A 23,231-nucleotide genomic window follows, 5' to 3' on the forward strand; every position below is an offset into this window, starting at 1 on the left:
CCTTTTGAAATGCACACAGAGGCAATCAGTCTTTCTCCAGGTGCTTAAGAACATAAGAACCCTGCTGGATCAGGCCAAAGACCCACCTAGTCCAGAAAGGCTTCACAAGGAGACAGCAATCTCTCCCTTCACCAGGAGCCCCAGCAAGGGGGAAAGAATAGAGCAGGTGATAATCATGCCATTTAGCCTTCTCACACATGCTCAGGGGGAAGGGAGGAGAGTGAAGCCTGAAGTGAGGATTGATGGATTGTCAGCTGGCTGCCCTCTCTCAAACAACCTATTGTTAATGTTTTCCATTAATTTAAAGGGACCTTCTCATCATGTTGAGATAGAAAAATCTGTGGATAACTAGGTTATACCTGTAATCATTGGCATAACTGTCTCTCTACAACAGTAAAAAGCAGTTTTTTTAAACTGATTTTAAAGGGATGCATTTTTCCCCTTCTCCAGGGATCAGCACATTCCTTCTCATTTGCAGTGGCCATTCATGTCGAGTCAAATCTGTGTATAAAAAATCCATGTATAACAAGATTGGATCTGTACATTCATTATTGCATCTCACAACATTAAAAACCACTCACAAAAACAGATTGTAAATCCCTGAAAGATGGTTTTATTATAAGAATAGTGATAAAACCTCAGAGATAAAAGTCATACACAGCATTTGATATCTTCACATTAAGATGTTGGGATTGGTGGACACAACATTCTGTTGATTACCATGTTAATACCAGCTCCTTTGGGCCACTTTGCTTAAAAACAGAATTCATAACTTGAATTGAAAAGAGATGGTCTTGCTTACATTAAAAAAGTAGGTTCTTCAGACATATCTTGGAAAAAAACCTGAAAACAGCTCCAAAGCATGACAGAGAACAATGCAATTGAGGATGGCTAGCAACTTAGTCCTATGCATGGTAAGTCTCATTATCTTTGGAGGTTCATATGTTTGCAGGCTTAATTAGAACAGGGGTTTGTTCTTAGAAGCACCAATGCAAGTAAGGGATGCGTGTATTTTTTAGCTGGTAGAGCCAACACAGAACACATTCCTCTCATCCATAAAGCCCATCACTTGATGAAATTTTATGTTGTTCCTTCCCATTCGAACCAGCATTTGAAAATATAGTGGCAACTACTGAGGCAGCTCTGACAAGTATGCTAAGCTGGGATCCCCTTATTGCCAAAAGGCTTTTAAAACAGCATTGTCCCATCCCAGAAAGGAGACCATCTTAGGACCTAGGCTGCATCTAGACATTGCAGCATTTAATAGCCACATTGCTCACTTGGACATGGATTTTCTACTGCTCATTTGCAAAGTATTTTCTAACTCTTGCAAACTACAGCATGTCAAGGTCATGAAAAATCCATCCTCTACTGGTCTACAAAGTTCCTTCAATGCATGAACTTGCAACCTCGTTGTACATTCATGTTGGGGGTTCCACTCACTGGACTTACACCCAAGTAGGCCTAAGACAATTTCCAAGCAAGTGGTATAGCATGATAAGCAAACATTAACCAGCAGCCTTCAGTCCATTCACAGGAAAAACTGGCACACACCAAATATGTTCAGATGACACTAAGAACAGTTTCCCAAAGCTATCTAAACTGCAATGGACATATATTAAACACAAAAGCTTGTATTAAGTTGTGTAAGAGGAGCAAAACTGAGTTTTTTAGATGCTTCCACCACTGCTTTTGTTTTTCCCCTGTGCAGAGAGTCAGAGGATCAAAAATACACAGTGTTAGGTCACCCCCTATAATGATGACTTGAAAAAAATTCACTGACTAATGCAGTGAGATTCTCCTGAACAGCAGGTACAGTTGAGAAAACTCAAAGTCAGAAATAGCCCTTTTGAATATAATACCAGAACTAGATACTTGAGAATTCCCCATTATGGCCAAAAGGAAAAAAAACACACACACGCAAAATAACACTTTGTCCAGAAAAGAGGCTTTCTTGTCCTACCTGAACCTGCATACAGTGCACACAACACATTTCTCATTATCCTGAGGCAAATACAACCATGTCTTACCTAGTATGGTAAGTATGAGAATAATATCACACATCATGGAAGCCAATTCATACCTGCTAAAAGAACGATACTCTGGCAGAAACAGCATACCAAGTAGAAGGAGGGACGACAAGTTACCTCAATCTTCAACCAGACCAAGTAGTTACCTTTTTCACCCTCACTTTTATAAAGTTTCAAAAAATAAAAAATAAAAAAAATTTTGGAAATTCCTATGTTTGGCCACCCTGAAAAGCAATTTTGAGACATAAAATTATCAAATATGGCACTTAAGTCTTAATGGTGGAGAAATAATAAACCCTGCAGTTTCCATATTTGCTGTGCTTTTCAACATTAAGCCAGCGCACACACAGAGAACTTCTTGTTTACATTCTAGCTACATGGCAACCTACCACATTAAAAGGTAGTACAACTTCCTTTACCTCCATGTTGAAATGCAGAGAGCTAGTACTGGGTAAAAACATTGCTCTTCATCTATGGAGATAAAAAGGAATGAGGGTCAAAATGCTAAAGTTCTCAGCCCAATGCAGGCTAAAGAAATTAGTTTTATCCTCAGTCTCTTTTTAATATTCAAACCAGTTTACAATACAAGTACAACTTAATTACTGTTTCAAAAACTTGCACTTATTATGGACATCATCCTCTTAGTACCTTTCAGATTAATGCAGGCTATTATGACTGTTCCATTAGAAGACAATATGTTGAGTGGGAATTATAGAAAAAAAAATTTAAGGCCATGTCTCCATGTGAAACTGCAAACTATGGCACAAAACGTTGGGCATTAGTAAAGTACAGGCCAAGGCTTAAAGTTAATCATTCTTCCCAAGACAATCATTCCATTAGCAAACTACCTTACCAAATTCATATACTACAATTTTAAACACAACTCCAGAATTCTGACACCCATATAGGGCACTTCTGATGCAGTCTATGTTTTGGTTTTGAGAGTGCAGAAACCACAGTTGTACTTAAGGGAGTTCCTTCACTTTAAGACTGTTACAAATTTGAATTTTTATTGTTCTGAAATGATAGAAACTTAAGACAAAACCTCCAGCTTTCAGTCTCAGAAGAGGTGTGGTTCAATGCCCATTTCATATGTAACAAGACTTCCTTTAAAAATAAAAGGACAAAATTACTAAAGTTCATTAGGATGTGAATGCAACCCTTAGTTTTGACTCAGTTTTTATAGGGGTGGGCATCACAAGATCCAGCATTTTTCCTTAGAGTTGCTCTTGCTATGATGCTTGGCGAACCTTTTGCCACTCCACAAATTCATCAAGAAGAACAGGCCCTGAAATGAAATAATGTTAAATACAAGAATTTCAGTGTTTTAAAAATCAAGCTTCTTTTCAATATTCTGTTTGTCTAAACATATTTGTATACAGTGATTTGTAAAAGGCCATTAATTCCACTTCAATGCAGGTTGAAAAAGCAAGTTCAGCACAGCATGAAATAGGTCTATAGTTGAAAGAACCGTTTCCAAATAGCCTCCCTCCCCCAAAAAATGGTACAGCATGGGTCATGGATCTCAACACAAAGCAAGATTAGCTGACCCTTAGCTTTACCAATACCTATCACTAGGCTGTGTATTTTTTTTTCTTCCGTCAAGGCTACTTGTGAGGTCCAAGCAGTATTAATATACCATCATGTCTACTGCTTCAAATCACTGTGCCCAATTTTCTCCCTCCATCCTGTAATGGGAGAAGAGCCTGGGAACAAGCAACAAGCCAGGGAGACAAGATGCAAAAGGCTGGAGAAAAAGTGGAGATGTGACTCAAGAATGCAATCTTATACATATTTACTTGGGTGTAAACCCCACTGAGCTGAGAGGAATTTACTTTGAAGTAAACATGCAAAGACTAAGCTGTAAGTCTTTCCAGGTTAGGAGAAATAGATTTCCTTCTGTGCTGGAGGGCCAGAGTCAAGGTAACAGGCATTCTATCACTACAGTCTTCTAATAGGGGAAATAGCATTTACCATACTCTGTTTTGTCCTATACAGTTAGCATTCAGCAGCAGCTCTCAAACTTCTAAGTCTCCAGAGTCCTTTGTACTCCCCAAAAGAATCTCAGGGAGCCCTACTGGTGCATGCATGGTGTCTCTGGGAGCCTCAGAGCAAGTACGAAGTGCCACAGGGCCAAGCCCAAGACTGAATACTGGTGACAAGTTGGAACAGGAGGGGGAAGCAGAAGAACATAAGAAGAGCCCCACTGGATCAGGCCAAAGGCCCATCTAGTCCAGCTTCCTGTATCTCACAGTGGCCCACCAAAATGCCCCAGGAAGCACACAAGACAACAGACACAACCTGTGTCCTGGTGCCCTCCCCTGCATCTGGCAATCAGAGGCAGCCTACCTCTACCCTGCACGTACCTACCATGACTTGTAACCCGTAATGAATTTTTCCTGCAGATATCTGTCCAATCTTCTTAAAGGCATCCAGGCAAGATGCCATCACTACATCCTGTGGCAAGGAGTTCCACAAACTAATTACACGCTAGGTAAAGAAATTTTTTTTCTGTCTGTCCTAACTCTCCCAACACTCAACTTTCATGGATGTCCCTGGTTCTGGTGTTATGCGAGAGGGAGCGTCTCTCTATCTGCTCTGTTAATCCCCTGCATGATTTTGTATGTCTCAATCATGTCCCCGCTCAGGCGCCTCTTTTCTAGACTGAAGAGGCCCAAATGTTGTAGCCTTTCCTCATAGGGAAGGTGCCCCAGCCCAGTAATCATTTTGGCTGCTCTCTTTGCAAGGAGAGCCATGAAAAAAGGAGGTGGAAGGGATGGACAAGCAAACCTGATATAGGGCAGACAGTCACTTATGGAGTGCTCATGCAGCCCCTCTGAAGGGGTCTCAGGGAGCACACTTTGAGAACCAGTGGTATAGATAAACAAAAGTATTATTTTGCCTGTGACAAAAGTATTATTTGATCGCAACTGGCCCTGGGTTTGTTACAGTGTTTCTCAAACTGTGGGTTAAGACCCACCAGATGAGTCAGGAGCCAATTTCAGGTGGGTCCCCATTCATTTCAATATTTTCTTTTTAATATATTAGACTTGATGCTACCATGGTATGCAACTACATTTGGGGAAATGTTACAGACTTGTATTTTAACAATATTCTTTGAACAATGATAGTAAATGGGACTTACTTCTGGGTAAATGTGGGTAGGATTGCAGCCTAGGATTGTTAAAAATTTTCCTGCTTGATGATGTCACTTCCAGTCATGTCATCACTTCTGGTGGGTCCTGATAGATTCTCATTCTAAAAAGTGGGTCTCAGTGCTAAATGTGTGAGAACCACTGCTCTAATATATTTATTACATCTGTAATTAGCTTTACAGGAAGTCATAATCACTGTAACCTAAACAATTATTTATTGCTTATTCACAACTATAGAAATTTCCTAACTCCTTCTGGTAAATGACATTGAAACTGGGTCACTGGTTGAAGGAACTTGCTGCTTAGAGATGCCCACATATAAAAGTGTATCAGGCGGAGCAGACATAACACACTAACAGAAGTATGCTCAAAATGAAACAAACATCTGAGAGGAGAACTCTTCCGAATTAGCAGGAAATTAGCTACTATAGGTTTGGAAAAGGAAACCAGAAAAAAGAAACTGGTTCCTTGGTAAACCAGTTTCCTAAACAGGAGCCAGAGATGCAAGGCCACAAAACTAGTAATCATGGGAACCAGACTTGTTATGTTCCATGATGCTGCAGATTTAGGTTCAAAACCTAATAGCCTTGAAACTGAAAGGGGCATAGAAGTGAACATAAGAAAGGGTCCTGCTGGATTAGACCAAAGACTTATCCAGTATTCTGTTCCACACAGGGGGCAACTAATTACCTCTGGGAAGCCCACTAGCAAGTGAAAAAGGCATATCTCTTTCCCAGTGTTGCTCCATAACAACTGGTATTTGGATGTATGCTGCCTCTATAATGAATAGTACCAATATCGTACATACAAACCCAGTTCTAAAACCAGATCAAAGAGTGATTAGGGTTGCAATCCTAACCACACTTTTGTGAGAGTAAGCCCCATTACTTCTGAGTAGATCTGGTTAGGATTATGCCCAAAATCAATTAATTTACTCTCAAAATAAATTGGGGATATTGTGTTTTTAAGGGCAACACTTGCTCCTGTGCCTAAAAAACATGAACAATTATATTAACAGGTATACTCACATGCCCCATCCTCGTCATAGTTGCTAAGATCCGCATGGACAGTTCTGCTGAATTCTAACACATTGTACCACTGATCTTTGTTAATTACTCTGTATTTTGACTGCTATGGAAAAATAAGAAAGTTGCATACTTTTAGTTCTCAATCTAAACACTGTTGCATGTGGACATCATGCAAGCAGGGATTTCTAAAAGGCAAGAGATACTGTACAGTAGGAAATGCGGGTTCTGGCATGACAACAAGGAACAACATTGTGCAAGGCACAGAAACAGGTGCAAATACAGAAAAAGGCAGCTGGCAGCAAATGACTTGTGTGGAATCAGGAAAAAAGAAAAATACCATTTGGGATAGCAAAGACTAGGAAGTAATGTTTATGTAGGAAACACAGAAAGCGCTAACGTGTTTCTCAATAGAACATGGCACACATAGATTCATTTTTTTCCAGACTTTCAAGAAACTGCCTTAGTAGTTCAGTTGCATGTTTCTAAGAAGCAAGGGGTCATTTATCCCACTAGAAGATGTAAAGGTGGCAATAAGCCAGGCACATCCCATCCTATTCACAAACAGACCCATTTAGTTTTATCATGAAAATCGGATGTTGCCTGTTCAACCTGAAGAAAAACAAAACCCCAATGAAACAGAATTTTCTAAGAAGAAACTCAGCAGGGTGGTTTTTATTCAGAAAAGTGTACAATTCTTGTGCTATTATATATTTCAATTCTTATGCTGGTCCTCTTTGCTTTTTGGAGGACACATTCATAAAAAGTAGGTCAGAAGACACAAACACAGCAATCCCATTGGGCTTATAAATAATCATCTACTCATTGGATTGTCTGTGGCAAGACTCTTTAAGGTGACCAGGCACAGACAGTTTAAACAAAGTTTGTTGGTACCTTCTTAACAGTTTGGTATGAGGTAAACTAGTAATTTTTCTGGATTTATTGCTAGTTCAGAATATTCAACTTTTAGTTTTTAAAAGGGTATTTACCTCCAAGTATTGGTAAAATACTGAAAACAGTGGCCATGTTCTTCCAAGTAGAAGAGCTAACATTGACTTTGCAGTGTCAATATCAAGACTTCTCTGGTCTTTATCCTAAAATGATAAAAGAAAACAGCATTCTGAGTACAGATGACAGCTCTGTGACGTCATCATTTGCTAACAAGTAGGTGCACTTACCCTTGCAAAATCAAATGCGTATCTGTAGATATTTTTAAATGTTGAAATGTCATTCAGTTGTGAACGTAAAAATTCAAATTTTAATTGCAGCTTTTCTGTGCAGTCGCATCTTAAAGAAAGGATGATAAAGTTAAATTCCAAACACAGTAGCACAAAAAACTTCAAATTATAAGGATTAGGTCTGCCTCTAGAGAAAATGAATTGGATCTAGACCTTTCATAAGCAGGCTTTTTTCTCCCCACCCCAGGCCTCTGGACCTCTGGACCCAACACAAAATCTCTTCTGACAGTCACAGGCCTTCAAAAAAGCAGAGGAATTAGATGATGGGACAGCTGTGAGGAAGGTGCATGCAGGAAAGTGCCATTCTGCTAACTTACTTCCACTCACCTAAGGTCTGGATTAAATCCAATCGGTTTGGAGAAGACAAATATCAAATCCCATAGTCTTTTGAAACTGAAGGTTGCCAACAGACAAAAAATATATATATACTTTGAATCCAATTTTCTGACAACTTCAGTTTCTTTTCAGGCTGATATTCTGGTGCATGACATTAATGAAAGTTGCAATTTTTACAACTCTAGCAGGCCTCTCGATCTCATGCATGGAAAAAGAAACTTGCTAGAGCCCAGACATTATAGAGTAGAACTAAAAGTAAGGTGAAGGAAATCTATAATGCCTTCCATATAAAAATAGTGCCTTAAATCTTGCATGCACAAAAATTCTAGCAGAAATTTTCCATTCAGATGAGAAATCTAGGACTACACAAACAATTCTACACTGTGTTTTAATAGGACTGAAGGATCTATTAGAACAAAACATCACAAAAACAAACACATTTGAGCATGAACTTCTCAGGGGGCTTTCAATCAAATAGCAGTGGCCTTTTACAAGGGGAAATCCCAACATTCCCTTGGTGGTATCTCAATAGTTCATCATGCTTTGTCAACTTTCTCACACACTGTCACATAATTAAGAAATGAGACTTGGGGCACAGTGATATTGATAGAACTGAGCTAAATTCTTAGATGGTATTATTAAGTTTCACAGAACAAAGTAAATGGACTTCAGCCTGGGATGCTGTTGCAAGGCACAAAAACCATCAGTAGTGTAGCCCACACCCTACTGTGGTCCTTAAGTTCCTTTACCAGAGTGGCTGCTGTTCATTGCTCTGCAAAAACTAAGCACAGTTCTTAGAGAATATTTGGCACTGGAGCAAAATCTGCACACCACCACCTGGATACCTTGTGCAGACCAGTCTTCACCATTAAGGATATAACGGGGATAAGACAGCTTATAGATAAGGATTATATAGGAAAGACGAATATGTTCCCGATACCCCCTGCCTTCCCCCAAAATCTCTCTCTCTCTCTCTCTCTCACACACACACCCCACAACAACCACACAATAAGCAGCCAGGTTTGGTGGGAAGAGAGGGATATAGGTGGCAATTCTGAATCTCAACCCTGAATGTATCTATTGACTTTGAAAATGGACTGAAATTCCCATATCTCCAAAGGCAAACTAGGTAAGCATTTAGCAAATAAATGGACATAGTAATATTGTCCACAGTAAAATGTAAGGTTCAGTAAACATACCCAGGTCCAACCGGGGGTGAAAGTTTAATTAAAAATGAGTCATTCAAAGTTGTTCAAATTACAAGTCCAATGAAGTGGAATGCTAAAAAACAGAAAACAATGCTCCATACAACTTACCAGTAATATGGCTTCTCTTGATTCATGTTTACTGGACTAGTTGAATTCACAAATATTTGTCCAATAAAGTCAGAAATGACAAGCAATTTGTTTCAGACCAAACTAGATGTTATATGCCTTTTAAGGTATGGGATCTGCCTTTTACGTTGCTTAAAACAAAAGCAAAATAAAAATGTATGTGGAGAAGGAAGCGTGGATTATGAGTAGAAAAAACAGCCAGAAGGGAAAAAAGTTCTACACTCTCCCCTGTCTGGAATTTGCAGATCCCCAAGGCTGCTTGTGGTATAGTCACAAACATCAAGGCCAAGTTACATGCAATAGCTTGTAACACCTAGCCTGGTCCTGTGGGAAATCACCAAAATGAATCATGGCAGGTATTTTCAAGTGGATGACGAACCAACTGGTTTGAAACAGGCAACCAATAGGCCAAAGCTTTGTACTGGATTTAAGACATTTACTGAGTAATGGAAAGACAAAAATACAGAACTGCGACACATGAAAGATAATTTCAAATATAAATAACTCTTACTGTAATGATGTCATCCCTTTTAACCATTCTTCCTTGGTAAAGAATCCCATGCTTTCAGCCTCCAGTTTCCAGGCTAAAACAAGCATAATGATCTGTGTGGAAATAGGTGAAAGAAGAAATCTAAGATATGAGAGTGCAAGAAACTTAGACCTGGAAGATCCAAGTTCAAATCCCCACTTAGCCATAAAGCCTTCTGGGTGACCTTGGGCCAGTCACTATCTCTCAGCGTAACCTACCTCACAAGAGTGCTGTGAGGTCAAAAGGAGGGAAGGAGTCATGTATGTCACCCTGAGCTCTTTGGAGGAAGGGAGACATAAAAATGTCAAAAATAAATTCACAGTCCAATCCCATCCTGCGCTAGAATAGGCAGGCCAGCTGTGTATCCAAAACAGGGTTTGGATTGGTTGCAGCACAACCTGGGGAAGGGGAATTGATTCTCCTTACACCAGGTAAAGCTCCAGCAGCCTGAATGGGACTACTCAGATCTACACCATTTAAAGAGGTGGTGCAGATCTGAGCAGCCCAGCACTAGGCTGGGCTGCTTGCGTGGGGAGTTAGTATCCAGCCTAACTGCCAGATCCTGACTTCACTTTGGCCCAGTCTGTCCATGGGCCTGTCTGTCTGCCCTCCCTTCCTCCCCCTGCCCTGGAACACCCTAAGACTGCCCTCCCCAGACTCCCACACTGACCAAGGCAGGCAGGTGCAAATTTACCCAGCGCTGGTGCATTGGAGGCTGAATTTGGCCTGCCTCCTCCTGTGGTGTCACAAAAGTGCCTTATGGCACTTTTGTGACACCTCTGGGCTGGTGCAGGGGACTTTGGATTGTGTTCTTACTTGAACTTCATGTGTATATTTCATGTGTTCAATGATTTTTTTTAATACTGTCATTTTAACAGCAACATGAAATGCAAGATCTCAAAATGACAAATGCAATTTAAAATCAGCGCAGCTGTGGCATAATGTTCCCCTTAACCGTTCATTTTTTGGATAAAACTACTTGTGACTTTGACAAACATGGGTAGCATCCAGAGCTTTGACACAGCAGGTAGAAGGTCATCTACAAATAGTAGGAAGAGTTCCACTGGTACAAGGACACCTTGCACAAGTAGAACTCTTTCTGTTCACGGATGGTGCCTCTGCTGATAGACTGCTGCTGCTGCACTAAGGCTCTGTACATTATCCACGGGCTCCCAAATCCATGTTGGCCAATATATAACAAGTGTGGAGACAAAGGGAGAATTTTCAGGGGAGAATCAGCAAAAGAAGGATGACTAACCCCTTGCAGGCCTCTTGATTCACATCAGAAAATATCCTAAGGCTTTTTTCCCCCTCCAGTCAAGCATACTTTTAGTTTCAAAGCATGGCTGGGAGAGCAGGAAGTTATTACAATAGCCTGGGGCTATTTGCAGTGAAGAACTAGGGTGTAGGGGAAGAGTTAAGTACTCAATTCTCACCCGATTCTCCCCCGCAAATGCTCCCTATTGCTCCCCTCCATTTGGCATACAAGGAAAGTGGGATCAAGAACTGTGTTTTCCTCAGAACATGTAGTTCCTCCCTTAAACTCAATAGACTCTTTAGAAATGTTTTTGTGGATAAGTAAGTAATGTATCTTCACATGTAAACCATAAAATTAACGGGGAAGAAAACAAAAAGACAAGATAACATTTGTTGGGGGCAGATTACTGAAGAACTTGATTGTATGTAATTTTCAATCAAATGTCCATTATTCTTCAGTAGCAATGCTTACATTTTCAGGTTCAACACCAATATCTTCACAGAATTTCTCCATTCCTTCTGGCCCAACAACTTCATCATCACCTTCAAAACAATAAAAAGACCAAGATCAAGACTAAGATTTAATATAAAAATAATAGTTCCCTCCCTGATTACTGAACCAGATGATTGGCAGTATAGCCATGTCTAGGCTGAGCAAGTGATTCCATTCCTTGCATTTTTGCTCTCCCCCTAACCACACTGCTCTTCAGTTCTTAAGAATGGGACTCCTAAACCAAAGCTTCCTATGGAATGTTTAATTTACAATGTGCACCCAACTGTTCTGTGTATATACACAGCTAGTATAACTCAGAACTTACAAGACTGAGCTAAAAATCATAACTTTCGTGGTTTTAATCTCCCCCCTGTGAGAACCCAGGTGGCCTTAAGCAAGCCACTTTGTCTCAGCATCAGTTCTCCATATGCAATATGGGAATCCTGTTACTCACTTTATAGGGTGGTTGTAAGGACTACAAGATGATATATATATAATGCTCTGAAAACACACAAATTCTACAAAATTAGTTTTTAAAAAAAATCATTTGCACTTGGGCAGTATCCTATTTATTAAAACATATGAGAATATTTCCCTTTTTGTGTCTGGGACTGCCTCCTTGCTATTTTGGACTCACTGATGCTATCTAGAAGTGGGGAAGCAAAATCAGACTAAATCTTTCTGTACTGGAAATCTTGAAGATGCAGGGACGTATGAGTACTTGAAGAACCCATAACCTAATAATTATTTGTTCCATCTTGTACGTAACGCTAAGTGATATCCATAACAGACATCACATGGCGGTCAAAAGATCATCATTAATGAGTTCTGAAGGCCAACAGATGCTGTGGCCATGCTTAAACACACACAAAGCTGATTACAATTCAACTGAAGTTAAGAGATCATTGAAGGCCACAGTATTGCACACTTCCTTCCCTCCCTGAAGCAAGTTCCTCTTTCCTGTTTTAAGTATAGCTGAGCAATATACAGATGCTCTTAACTGTAGTGAATGCAGAAAATGGTGAAGAAAGTCTCAGTAACACATCTGCATTGATCCAGGCTATACGCTTTTAATCAAGGTTTTTCCAATCTAATGTATTTCATTTTAAGGTTATTCGTAAACAGTTAGGAGAAACCCCTGAACTGATGCCAAATTTCATTATCAGCTTTCCAGACTAAATTAAAACATAGCAGTAGAAAACATGACTTTTGTGTATTTGAAACTGATGATGTTGCTTTCAAAAAAATTCTCAAAACACATACTGAAATGCTACCATGTGGATTAATTTAAAAAGAAATTTAACTGTTTTACTATATTTTGTTAAAAACATTTTCATTCATTATACTGTGAGAATTGGCAAAAAACACAAACACAGAAATGTGACTGAACCATCACTTCTGATCTCTCAGATACAGGAGGAACTACAATTCTAATACAAGTGGCATTTAACTGAGAACAAGGATGGCTGAAATTAAATTCCATTCTATCTGCATTCACTTTCATTTGAAAAGATGTCAGAACCAAGAGCACATCCTGAAAGGACTTAAGATATTTATGAAAATAAAGAGAATGTCTTAGCTTCTCTAATGACTTGGTGCCAACTGTGGAGTGAATATTCACATTCCATCTCTCTCTGCCCCCACTGTTCTGACACCAGTAAATAAACAATTGTTAAAATGTCTGTTATTGTTATTATCAACTTAGAAATGAGAGCTCTTTTAAAAAAATCACACATCAAACACAACAAAGAAAAAAGAATGAAGAAATAGTTTTCAAGCTGCTTGCATTTCTGGTTAACTGTGTATAACGTTGCACAAAAAATTACACCCACGTGTTAAAACAGAATTTTGCTTATCATGGAAATATTTGCATATGACCCTTTATCTTGCCTAAAGTACTTTATCATGCACCTTTGTTCAAAACGCAATGCCAATTACTAAGTGACCACAAACCAAAGATTGAAAAAGTCTAACTAATCCGCAGCACTGCAAAGTTTGCAACTAAGTGGCAAACTTTGCAGCACTTCTACTTTGTAGCTGTGAAAAATGAATCAACCAGATGCTGCCCTGTGCTACACAGGGTAGCACTGAGATGCCCAGGAAGCTCAAGAGAGATTTAGGATGGGTCAATGCCATATAGATAGTACACATTGCACTGTTTGTTCTCTCTTAAGGGTCAATGTTTACTTAAGACAGAATATAAACAACAAGCCACACTAAGCCTGACAAAACTATGCTACAGAAGTCTCTCAACTTCTGGTAACACTGCAGATTTATCCTTGTTCTCTCCCTACATGCCCACCACACAACACTAAGTACAGGGTCCAGTTCACCACCATTCTCGTGCTCAGGGGAGGGCAAGTGAAGTGAGCTGGTACATCCAGTTAACCTTTTGCTGCTGACTGACTAGTACAGAAGTGCAGGTGTATGAGGACAAACAAGTTGTGGTAAACAACTTCTGGAATAATTGTCTGAAAAGTTGTCTTTTGAGCAGACAATCAGTTTAAGATTTGGACACTGCAGATGGTCAAAACTATACCTTGGATAAGTGAACTGGACTTGAAAAGTAGACAGAGTGAAAGGAATCCATTAAAATCGCACATCATTACTAACAATAAAACCAAAAATTTAAACATACATCAATTTCATACCTGCATATTCATAAAACCAAGCCAGGCACTTCTTGCTTGAAAAATGTTCATCTCCACTTATTACTTTACTAGAAGCTTGTGACCTGCAATAGCTTATTTGCCAAAGGGGGGAAAAAAAGAAGAAGCCTATGTTAAACTTATTCTCATTCTTAAATGCTGAATTTCCAATAGTGAGTTACTGGAAGGCAAAACATTTTTCTGAAAAGGAATTTTAGACTAATTTGAATTGTTTAATTGTAGCTTCCTACTGTTCATCTCTTTTACAAACCACTAAAAAACTGCCAATTCAACATGCCAAATGAAGAATTACGTGATTTCTTGCTTTCACATTTTTGTAAACTTGCATCTGTTCAAGACTTCAAAGAACCACACCTGTTGTCTAAACAGCAAAACAAGACATCAGGAATTTACTTTCATTATAGAATAGTGGTTCGCAAACTGGTGGATTGTGACCCACCAGCCAGGGAAAAACTTGTCTCTACCCCCTTAAGGGGTGGGGATGGGGAAGTAAACAACATGATCCGCAGGACTGCACTGCTGCCTTCCCTCCTCACCTGCAACAATTTACAGGGCTCCCAACTCCCTTCTAGGAGCTTGAGAGCACTGTTTTAGACAAATTTGTCAAGCCTATAGAGAAAAGACTGAGACTCCTGAACATGGTTAGATATCAATATTACAGCTTACGGAACTCTCCCCCATGTGAGATGAGGATTGTTTCCACGTGGTTGGTGTTGCATAGCAATCTCAAAACATTTTTATTCCAGAAAGTGTTTAGTCCTCTGCTGTGCTGGTTAAGAATGTAACTGCTCTGATTTGGCTGATTTCTGTTCTGAACTGTGGTTTTATTATTCGATCTTTCTTTGATGTATTTTGATTATGGTTTTATTGTTACTTTTAAGGACGTTGCCAGACTGGAAATACTGTAAAAAGGTAAATATTTTTAAAATATGAAAAAGTATTTTAGTGCATAAGTTATAAGATTCCTATAAAATGAATTTTATAATAGCCGCAATAATGAACTATCTGCAAAGATTATTTATTTTTTATCTTCAACAGATAAATGTAAATGCCTTAATTGATCTGAATGCAGCATATCTGAGATAATGAATTTTCCTGCCTTATGAGATAGCCGATGGGACCTCTACTTGGGGTATGCAAAGCCTGCTAGGGTGTGATGACTTATGGAATTTCCTACTATAGGTAACCTGCCTGATTCTTAATTTATGGCTTGTAGGGAAAACACTGAGACTTGTTCTGTCTGATGAACGAATGACTATTGAATAATTTGATTTTTATCCATTTTTAAAAAATTAAAAGTCAAAATAATCAATTTATGTCTTAATGCTGATAATGTTTTGCTGAGTTGAATTCAAGGGGAGCGATTTCCTAGCAACTAAGGTTCAGATTTCAGCTTGAAAACAGCTCTAACTGTGCATGACAGCTAAGAACTAATGATTTTGGAGACCATGTAAAAATGAAACCCACACCTGTCAGTTTCATGTGAAAATGAAGTTTCATGTTTAACTGAAAACCTGAATCTTGGGTGTCACTGAACGCTCATGTCCTAAACTTTAGGACCTAACGGATCTAACTTAATGCAAGTCCGGGCTGTAAGTTAACATCTATAGTTCACTTACATTTAACTCCTACTGAGAAGCACCTAGTAATTGTATATACAAAATGAAAGCAACTAGAAAACTGAATGCAGTTATTCAAGTGAATATTGTCTACTTCAAATATATCTGTGACAAACCCTTGTTGCAAAGAAGTGAGAATTATGATTGAAAACTTTGCTGATGAAACTGTTAAAAGATATGCATATGCAAGTATAGTTTTAGTGTCATTTAACATGCAGTCAGAAAACCATACTGTCCAATAACACCACACTGCAGATGAAGCAAATCAAGTATTCTGGGGTGTATTCAGGGTTGCAGCAGTGGTAGAGCACATGCTTGGCATGCAGCAAGCTCCAGGTTCAATTCATCTCAAGATATGCCTGGCAAGACCCTTCCTGCAACATGGGAGAGCTGCTGCCAGTGACTAGATGGTTCAAATGTCTTATTCTGTACAGGGTAGCTTTGTATGCCCATATGCTCTGTTTGCACCACAGTTCCTCTGCCCATCACCCTTTCTTTTTTTTGTTGAGACAATTTTATGTCAAAACAAGTCTGAGAGTAAGACTTAGAGAGGAAGTCATGGGTGAATCCTTCCCTTCAGCTGCAGGATTTTTAAAAAGAGTAACCAAGTGTACTTTACTGCATCCCTCTCTCTAGAACTGATCCTAAATGTACCACTGTTTACGTTTACAACGTATGCATAGTGGTTATATGTTGGTTCTGTAGCTATTACTTCTCACCCCAAGTAGTTTTTGTTTTCTTTCTTTACTACTATAACAAGTTTGAAAATTCCGCTAGTGGTTTCTGATTCAATAGACTAATCAGTAACATACGTGGTATCAAAGCAATGACTGCTGGTCTCTGTGAGTACCAAGTAGTTTTTGCAGGTACATATTGCAAATATACTTGAAGTAAGAGATCTAATGGAAAATGTCTTCCATTTTAGTATATCTGAAGACATCATGCTTAACATCTCTGAAGGACGTAAGTTTTTAACTCACAAGGAACAGAACACGCTTTTCCAAGTTTGTTGCACATGAACTTCTTGCTATGTCCAGCATGTTAATCCTCCATAAGCAACATTATTAAGCACAATTGTATACAGATTGGGGAGAATGTGCTCTAAAAGACCTGCAGCATAATATTACTTTTACTGCAACAAATGGTTGCTTTTTCTTGGACAAAAGCAGTCTGTAGGAAATTATGATGTAAAGCAAGATTTTCAGAAGCAGTGTATAAAAGGTGTAATATTTAAAACGTGGTTCCTAGAAAGGTTGTATAATCTTCTTTACAGGTCTCAAGCAGAGGCTGGTCTAGTACCTGTTATTCTCCAAATTTGTTGGCAACATTTAAACTGAGCAAGAATACATGAAATAACAGTATATATTTTGAATCCAATGAGTAGCATCCAGAGTAACACATCTGTGAATGTTAACACTCACTGAGATTCTACTCATGCAGAGAGACTTGATGCAAGTGGAAAGGGCCCACTGCACAAACAGAAAGCTCCTTCTGCCTTTGAAGGAAGCCTGCATTCACTGAATGCACTTCTACTCATGAAAGTGTTACTCTGGATGCTACCCAATACTTTGGTCAAAATTTACACATTTTAAGTATTAGCAAATATCTGGAACACGATGACTTTCAAAGAATACAGAATGAACTGTATTTTTAAGCTTTAAAGATAGTTTTAAAAGTGTACATGTGTGTAGTTTTACAGTTCCAGCAATTGTCACTGACACAAACCAACACTACTCCACTTCAGCGTGAACAGCAAAAGAGGCTGTATCAGAGTGTCATCTCAGCTACTCACTATTATTTGCCTGTGTGCCTGATTTGCAACCAGAAACTAACATAGGGGGAGAACAGTGCATAGGGGGAGAACAGTGAGAGCATCTTGGCTGATGTTCATAATAGAGAACAGGCTCAAAAGCCCTTTCTCTGCAGCTTGTACAAGAGAAAATGGCTGAAGTCTAAAATAATGAGGTATGTGTGCTATGCTGAAGGTGAAATGGGAAGCCCTCAAGAAGCTTGACTGAGTCCTAGTTGCATATCTATTGCACATCATTCACATATACAAGACAAAAAAGTAAGGAATCGAACTGAAACACCTAGATACAGAAAGTATATAAGTATTTCTACTGCAGGATGAAGGGCTCAAAGAACTGACCATAAGCTACTTGGGTCAAGACCAGTCTTATTTATTCTACTCTGCAAAGTACCATGTACTGTAATGACACTATATAAACAGAAAAACTTTTGGCTGGGTGACAGTGGAAAGAGAAGGATTGTGGAAAACTTTCATTTCAAAGGAACTGTCCAGCTCTGGCATCAAGTTTTGGCACAATAGGAGACAGAGAATTCAAAGGCACAAAATCCAAGATCTGCAGAGCTGTAACACAAATAGAATGCTGTCCCTGTCCGATGTGGACAACAGCCTGCTACCACCACACATCTCATTCTGAATAATCACCATAGCTAAAAGTTGGTACCATGCTCTGCATAAACCGACAACATTACTGAACATACTCTTTTATGGATCCAAAGCAAACTTGCTTAACTCAAGGAGGTCTTGAGCTGAACAGATAACTACTTGGAAACACCTGGTGCATCTGACAGGCAAGAAAGCAAGGCTGCTTTGGCTGGGACCAACTGAAATTTGGCACCTGTCCACCTAGAACTCTTCCTCCAGTAGCTGTCCCACCTGACCTATGTGGCAAATACAGTTTCTCAATGTTTCTTTCCCATCACACCAATGTTTCTTTCCCATTCTGAACGATCCATCTGTTGCAACGGTTCTCAAACTGGGGCATCTGGACTCTGCCCCCTTCTGGGGATCGCGTCGCTGCCTTCCCACTGCCCCTGCTGCCTTCCCTGCAAACCAGAAGCAGGGCGTGATCTTTCCGCTATCACTTTATAAAGCTGAGGAGCCCCGCAGAGTGCTGTGCACAGCTCCCAGCACCCCGAGTGGCTGCTGCAGGAACTATGTGCATGCCAGTCCCTGCAGCCCCCTTAACAATGTGATCCTGGAGATAGCATCGCTGCCTTCTCCCATCCCCGCTACCTTCCTTGCTCCCCTGCAAGGACGTACAGCAGTACTCAAGCTCCCTGGGAGTTTGAGAACTGCTGACCTATTGGAAGTACCACCAGAACTAACTGGAAATAATGTAATGCTGTTACTGCTGGTCTGGGAGGCCAGATGCGGCACAACATTGGCACGGCTAGGGTCGAATAGGAAGGCCTTTTCGAGCACACGAAAAGTGCACGCTGGAGCTCTGTCCACCGAGCCGAGCCGCCTACCACTGCTTGTCGCGTTGCATTGCTGGTCTCAATGCCAGGCAGCTGGGGCCTGGTGGTCCCACGAGTACCACTTGGATACCATCTCAAGCACCACTAGTGGTACAAGCACCACTGGTTGAAAAACGCTGATCTAACTGTTAGATTCTATTATATTATCATTAGCAGCTAGATATGCTTGTTTTCCTTTTCCTCCATTATTCCTCTCTATTTATACCATGCACATTAGATTGTAAGCCTGCTGGCAAAGCCTGTGTCATTTTTAACCTATGTCCAGCACCTAATATTGTTAGCATTACAATAAAAAGCTTGCCTGCATCAGCTTCAGTTCTACTGGAGGGAAAAAAGCATGATACATGTGTACGTAAGAACCCTGCTAGGCCAAAGGCCCATCTAATCCAGCTTCCTGAATCTCACAGTGGCCTACCAGATGCCTCAGGGAGCACACAAGATAATTGCTAGAAAACAAGCCTCTGCCACAAGGCAACTACAATACAAATTTTGACACTGTGTGAGAGAATGTGAATACAAAATATATATAATATAGGCAGTTGCTTTTTCATTTCAGCTGGGAGGGGCAGGATAACCTTAGCATGTATCCAGTGCTAGGGTACACATCAGAAAAGGTGGGAAAAGGTTCATTCTAGGCTTGTGGGGAGGGTCCCCCTCCTCCAATGAGAAGCTACCTTTTGATATCACAAAAAGGGGGGGGAAGTGAGATCTGGGACAACTCCTCTTCTTCCCAACCCACCTCCAGCACCAAACCTTGGCACATTCCCAATGCTGAGGTGCATGTCAGTAAAGTTGGGGAGTTATAGCCCAATCCTATACATGTTTACTCAGAAGAAAGTCCCACTATAGTCAATGGGGCTTCCTCAGCCCCATTCCTAGGGGAAATGAGGCTTCCTCAGCCCCACTGCTTACCTTCCTGCATGTATGGATAGGACTGCAGCCTTAGTTCAGTTGCGGGTTGTGGGGAGGGGTCCCTCCTCCAATGAGAAGCTACTTTTTCCTCCCACCACCTGGAATGGCTCCAAAGAGGAAGAGCCCCTTGCATGCTGCAGTAATTCCAGTACTGCAATCCAGTACTGTAATCCCAGTACAATTCAGTGCTTTACACCCCTCTAGCTACCTCACAATCTACAATACAAATCTCTGATGGTGTGTCAGAGAAGGTGAAAGCAGAATATGTGTAATAAAAGCAGTGGTTGCTTCATTGCAGCTGGGGAGGGGGGCAGGATATGACAAAGGCAAATGCTGGCATGTTCCCAATGTTGGGCGCACATCAGAAAAGGTAGGGGATTAGAACCCAACCCTATGCATGTTTACTCAGAACTACAGTTAATGAAGGCAGAATACACACACACACACACACACACACAATAAGGGCAGTTGCTCCTTCATGCCAGCTTTGGTGGGAGCACTCAGTCCAGTTGAGGCTTGCAGGGAGAGAAACCACCCAATGAGAAGCCACCTTTGGACATCACAAAAAGGAGGAAGGGAGATTTGGGACAACACCCCCCACCCCACCCCACCCCACCCCACACCTTGACACGTTCCCAGTGCTGGGGGTGCACATCATAAAAGGGGGGGAAGGGTTAGAGTCCTATGCGTATTTCCTCAGAACCAAGTCCCATTGCGGTCAGGGGGGCTCCCTCCCAGGGGAGTGTGGGAGGGCTGCACCCTGACAGCCCAGCCCTATGTGGGTCTACTCAGAAGTAAGTCCCATTGCAGTCGACGGTGCTGCCTCCCAGGGAAGCGCGGCTGGGACTGCAGCCTCAATGCAGTGGAGGCTTGTGGGGGGGAGGGCCCTCTTTCCCTAAGGACCCCCTTTTGCCACCCCAGAAGGGGGCTCGGGGCGCCCCCACCCCGAGACGCCTCAACCCCAGCAGCAGCACCCCCTGCACAGGCCGCGGGGGGGCCGGGCCGGTACCTGCTGATCCTGCACTTCTTGAGGCCGGCGTCGTCCCCCGCCTGCCCCGAGGACTTGCGCTTCTTCTTCACGGGCATCGCCGCGGAGGGAGCCGCCCCCGGACACGAGAGCGCCCCCTCCCCGCCGCTCAGAGCAGGCGCCTCCTTCCCGCCGCTGAGGGGGCCGCTCTCGAGGCGGCGACGCCGGCAAGGAACAGAGGCGAAGACGCGAACGCGCCGCCGCTCTGACGCGAAAGGGGCGGGCGCAGGAAGTGTCGGGGGCGCATGCGCGCTCGAGCGCCTCAGGGTCGCCGAGGGAGGCTCCGCCAGCACCGCCGAGCGTCGGCCCCGCCCACCTCCTCTTCACGGGGGCGGAGCTAGCAAAGACGGGGAGATGCGTGATGACGTAAGCACTGACGTCACCACCTTTGTGAGGCAGGGACGCTCAAGCCGGCTACAACGGCTCTCGGAAGAGGCTTCGGCGTGCGTGCTCGCGCCCTCTCTCAGGAACCGATGGCTGCGGCCGCCATCTTGTTGCCATAGCAACCGGGCCTGGCAACGTGGGGACGCCGTGCAGTCTCCGGCTCCTGAGGAGTGACTTGGGTGGCAGCAGCAGCGCCTCCTCCCTGGTCTTCCCCTCCCCCCGGGGTGTCACTGCCATATGCAGCGGTCCTGCCGTCCTGGGCGGCCTCTGGTATGCCTTGCCGCTTCATCTGCCCTCCTCCCCTTCAGTCTGTGACTGAGTGGTTCAAAGCCCCAAGCCTAGGCGTGTCTACTCAGAAGTAAGTCCCATTTTAGTCAATGGGGCTTACTCCCAGGTAAGTGGCGTTACCCTGGCAACCTGAGAGCTCACTCCTATGTCTGTCTACTCAGAAGTAAGTCCTATTGTAGTCAATGGGGCTTACTCCCTGGTAAGTGGGTATAGGATTGCAGCCTGAGGTGGTTGTGGAGACAGTGGCATAGCTAGAGGGGGGCAATGCACGAAGTTTTGCAGGCGCCTGAATGCGCCATACAAGTGCCCCTCCGCCTTCCCTTTGGAGCCATTCCGGGTGGGGAGGGGACAAAATGGAGGCATTCACCTCTGTTTTGCACCCACACCTGGAATGGCTCCATAGGGGAGCGGAAGGGGCCGCTTGCATGTTGCAGTGAGGCTCCCTGCAAAATATAGTGGTTTGCCCCCTCTAGCTATGCCACTGGGTGGCAGGCAGCAGGTTGTGGAGGGGGGTGCCCACCTCCATCTGTGCATATGCCTCCCCTACTGCTGCTGCTCCTCCTCCTCCTCCTCCTCCCTGGATTGGAAAAGGAAGGAGGGATGAAGTGAAGAGAAAGTGTGATGGAGAGATGCTCTCATACAGTGTATCAACAGCAGTGCCACCAGTGGTACTTGAAGTGGTGTCTGGTGGTACTCATGTGATCCCTGGACACATGTGACCCAGCAGAAAGACCAGGAACACTGCACAACAAACAGCAGTCATCACCAGTTTTTTCTGGTGGTACTTCGACGCCTGCATTGGCTCGGTCATGTGAGAATGGATGATGGCCGGATCCCAAAGGATCTCCTCTATGGAGAACTCGTGCAAGGAAAGCGCCCTACAGGTAGACCACAGCTGCGATACAAGGACATCTGCAAGAGGGATCTGAAGGCCTTAGGAATGGACCTCAACAAGTGGGAAACCCTGGCCTCTGAGCAGCCTGCTTGGAGGCAGGCTGTGCAGCATGGCCTTTCCCAGTTTGAAGAGACACTTGGCCAACAGTCTGAGGCTAAGAGGCAAAGAAGGAAGGCCCATAGCCAAGGAGACAGACCAGGGACAGACTGCACTTGCTCCTGGTGTGGAAGGGATTGTCACTCCCGGATTGGCCTTTTCAGCCACACTAGATGCTGTTCCAGAACCACCTTTCAGAGTGCGATACCATAGTCTTTTGAGACTGAAGGTTGCCAATATATACTTCGAATAGGTGGACCATGTGAAGTGGTACAGTGAAGGACAAACCTTGAGAAACACTGATCTAATACAGTGGTCTTCAACCTTTTTTGTGCCACAACCCCAATATAAGAACCTGAGCAAGTCTGGAACACAATTTCCTGGTATTTGAAGGGGTACACCAGATGCCTTCCCCTTTTCTCCAGTTCAGTAGTTTTCAACCTATTTCATTCCCATAAATTACCATGACCTCACAACTAAGGCATTGTGACTCCATTGAGGTCCCAATTCCAAGGTTGAAAACATTGCTCTATTAAATCATTGTTCTCTGCACTTCACCTCTGTCCCCTTTCCCTTTTTCTGTTTCAGGGATCAACTGGAGCAGAAACTGGCTTATCTCCAGGTAAGGGCGTCTCAAGTCTTGGACTAGCCTTGTG

The 23,231-nt window shown here is 42.3% G+C and overlaps 2 protein-coding genes across 3 annotated transcripts in view; one reads left to right on the plus strand and one right to left on the minus strand.

The window, feature by feature from the left end:
* Positions 1–642: 642 nt before the first annotated feature.
* Positions 643–21,114, minus strand: DCUN1D5 (defective in cullin neddylation 1 domain containing 5). Of its 2 annotated transcripts, XM_066620119.1 has the most exons (8): positions 20,895–21,114; positions 14,049–14,140; positions 11,377–11,447; positions 9,630–9,721; positions 7,389–7,497; positions 7,200–7,304; positions 6,214–6,316; positions 643–3,318 (listed from the first exon to the last, which is right to left on the minus strand). In XM_066620119.1, exons 1-8 carry the CDS (start codon positions 20,969–20,971, stop codon positions 3,263–3,265), a joined length of 705 nt encoding a protein of 234 aa, XP_066476216.1. In that variant the 5' UTR covers positions 20,972–21,114; the 3' UTR covers positions 643–3,262. The 2 variants fall into 2 exon arrangements, with proteins under 2 accessions (XP_066476216.1, XP_066476218.1); XM_066620121.1 differs by lacking the exon at positions 14,049–14,140 and having other exon boundaries at positions 20,895–20,970.
* A 310-nt stretch (positions 21,115–21,424) lies between these two features.
* The window catches only part of DYNC2H1 (dynein cytoplasmic 2 heavy chain 1), a 209,157-nt gene continuing 207,350 nt past the window's right edge, over positions 21,425–23,231 (plus strand). Inside the window, exons 1-2 of the mRNA XM_066619151.1 lie at positions 21,425–21,566; positions 23,164–23,197. The gene's annotated coding sequence lies outside the window, so the exon portion shown is untranslated. The remainder of the gene's footprint in view (positions 21,567–23,163; positions 23,198–23,231) is intronic.

Source organism: Tiliqua scincoides, chromosome 3 (assembly GCF_035046505.1).
Source record: "Tiliqua scincoides isolate rTilSci1 chromosome 3, rTilSci1.hap2, whole genome shotgun sequence".
NCBI lineage: Eukaryota > Metazoa > Chordata > Lepidosauria > Squamata > Scincidae > Tiliqua > Tiliqua scincoides.

What these genes read in the sequence shown, in the direction of transcription:
- DCUN1D5 (XM_066620119.1), bottom strand. Translation starts at nt 20,971, where the DNA reads ATGCCCGTGAAGAAGAAGCGCAAGTCCTCGGGGCAGGCGGGGGACGAC. An exon ending in TTGGTTTTATGAATATGCAG is followed by an intron (nt 11,448 to 14,048) that starts GTATGAAATTGA and finishes ATTGTTTTGAAG; the next exon opens with GTGATGATGAAGTTGTTGGG. An exon ending in CTATGACGAGGATGGGGCAT is followed by an intron (nt 3,319 to 6,213) that starts GTGAGTATACCT and finishes ATTTCATTTCAG; the next exon opens with GGCCTGTTCTTCTTGATGAA.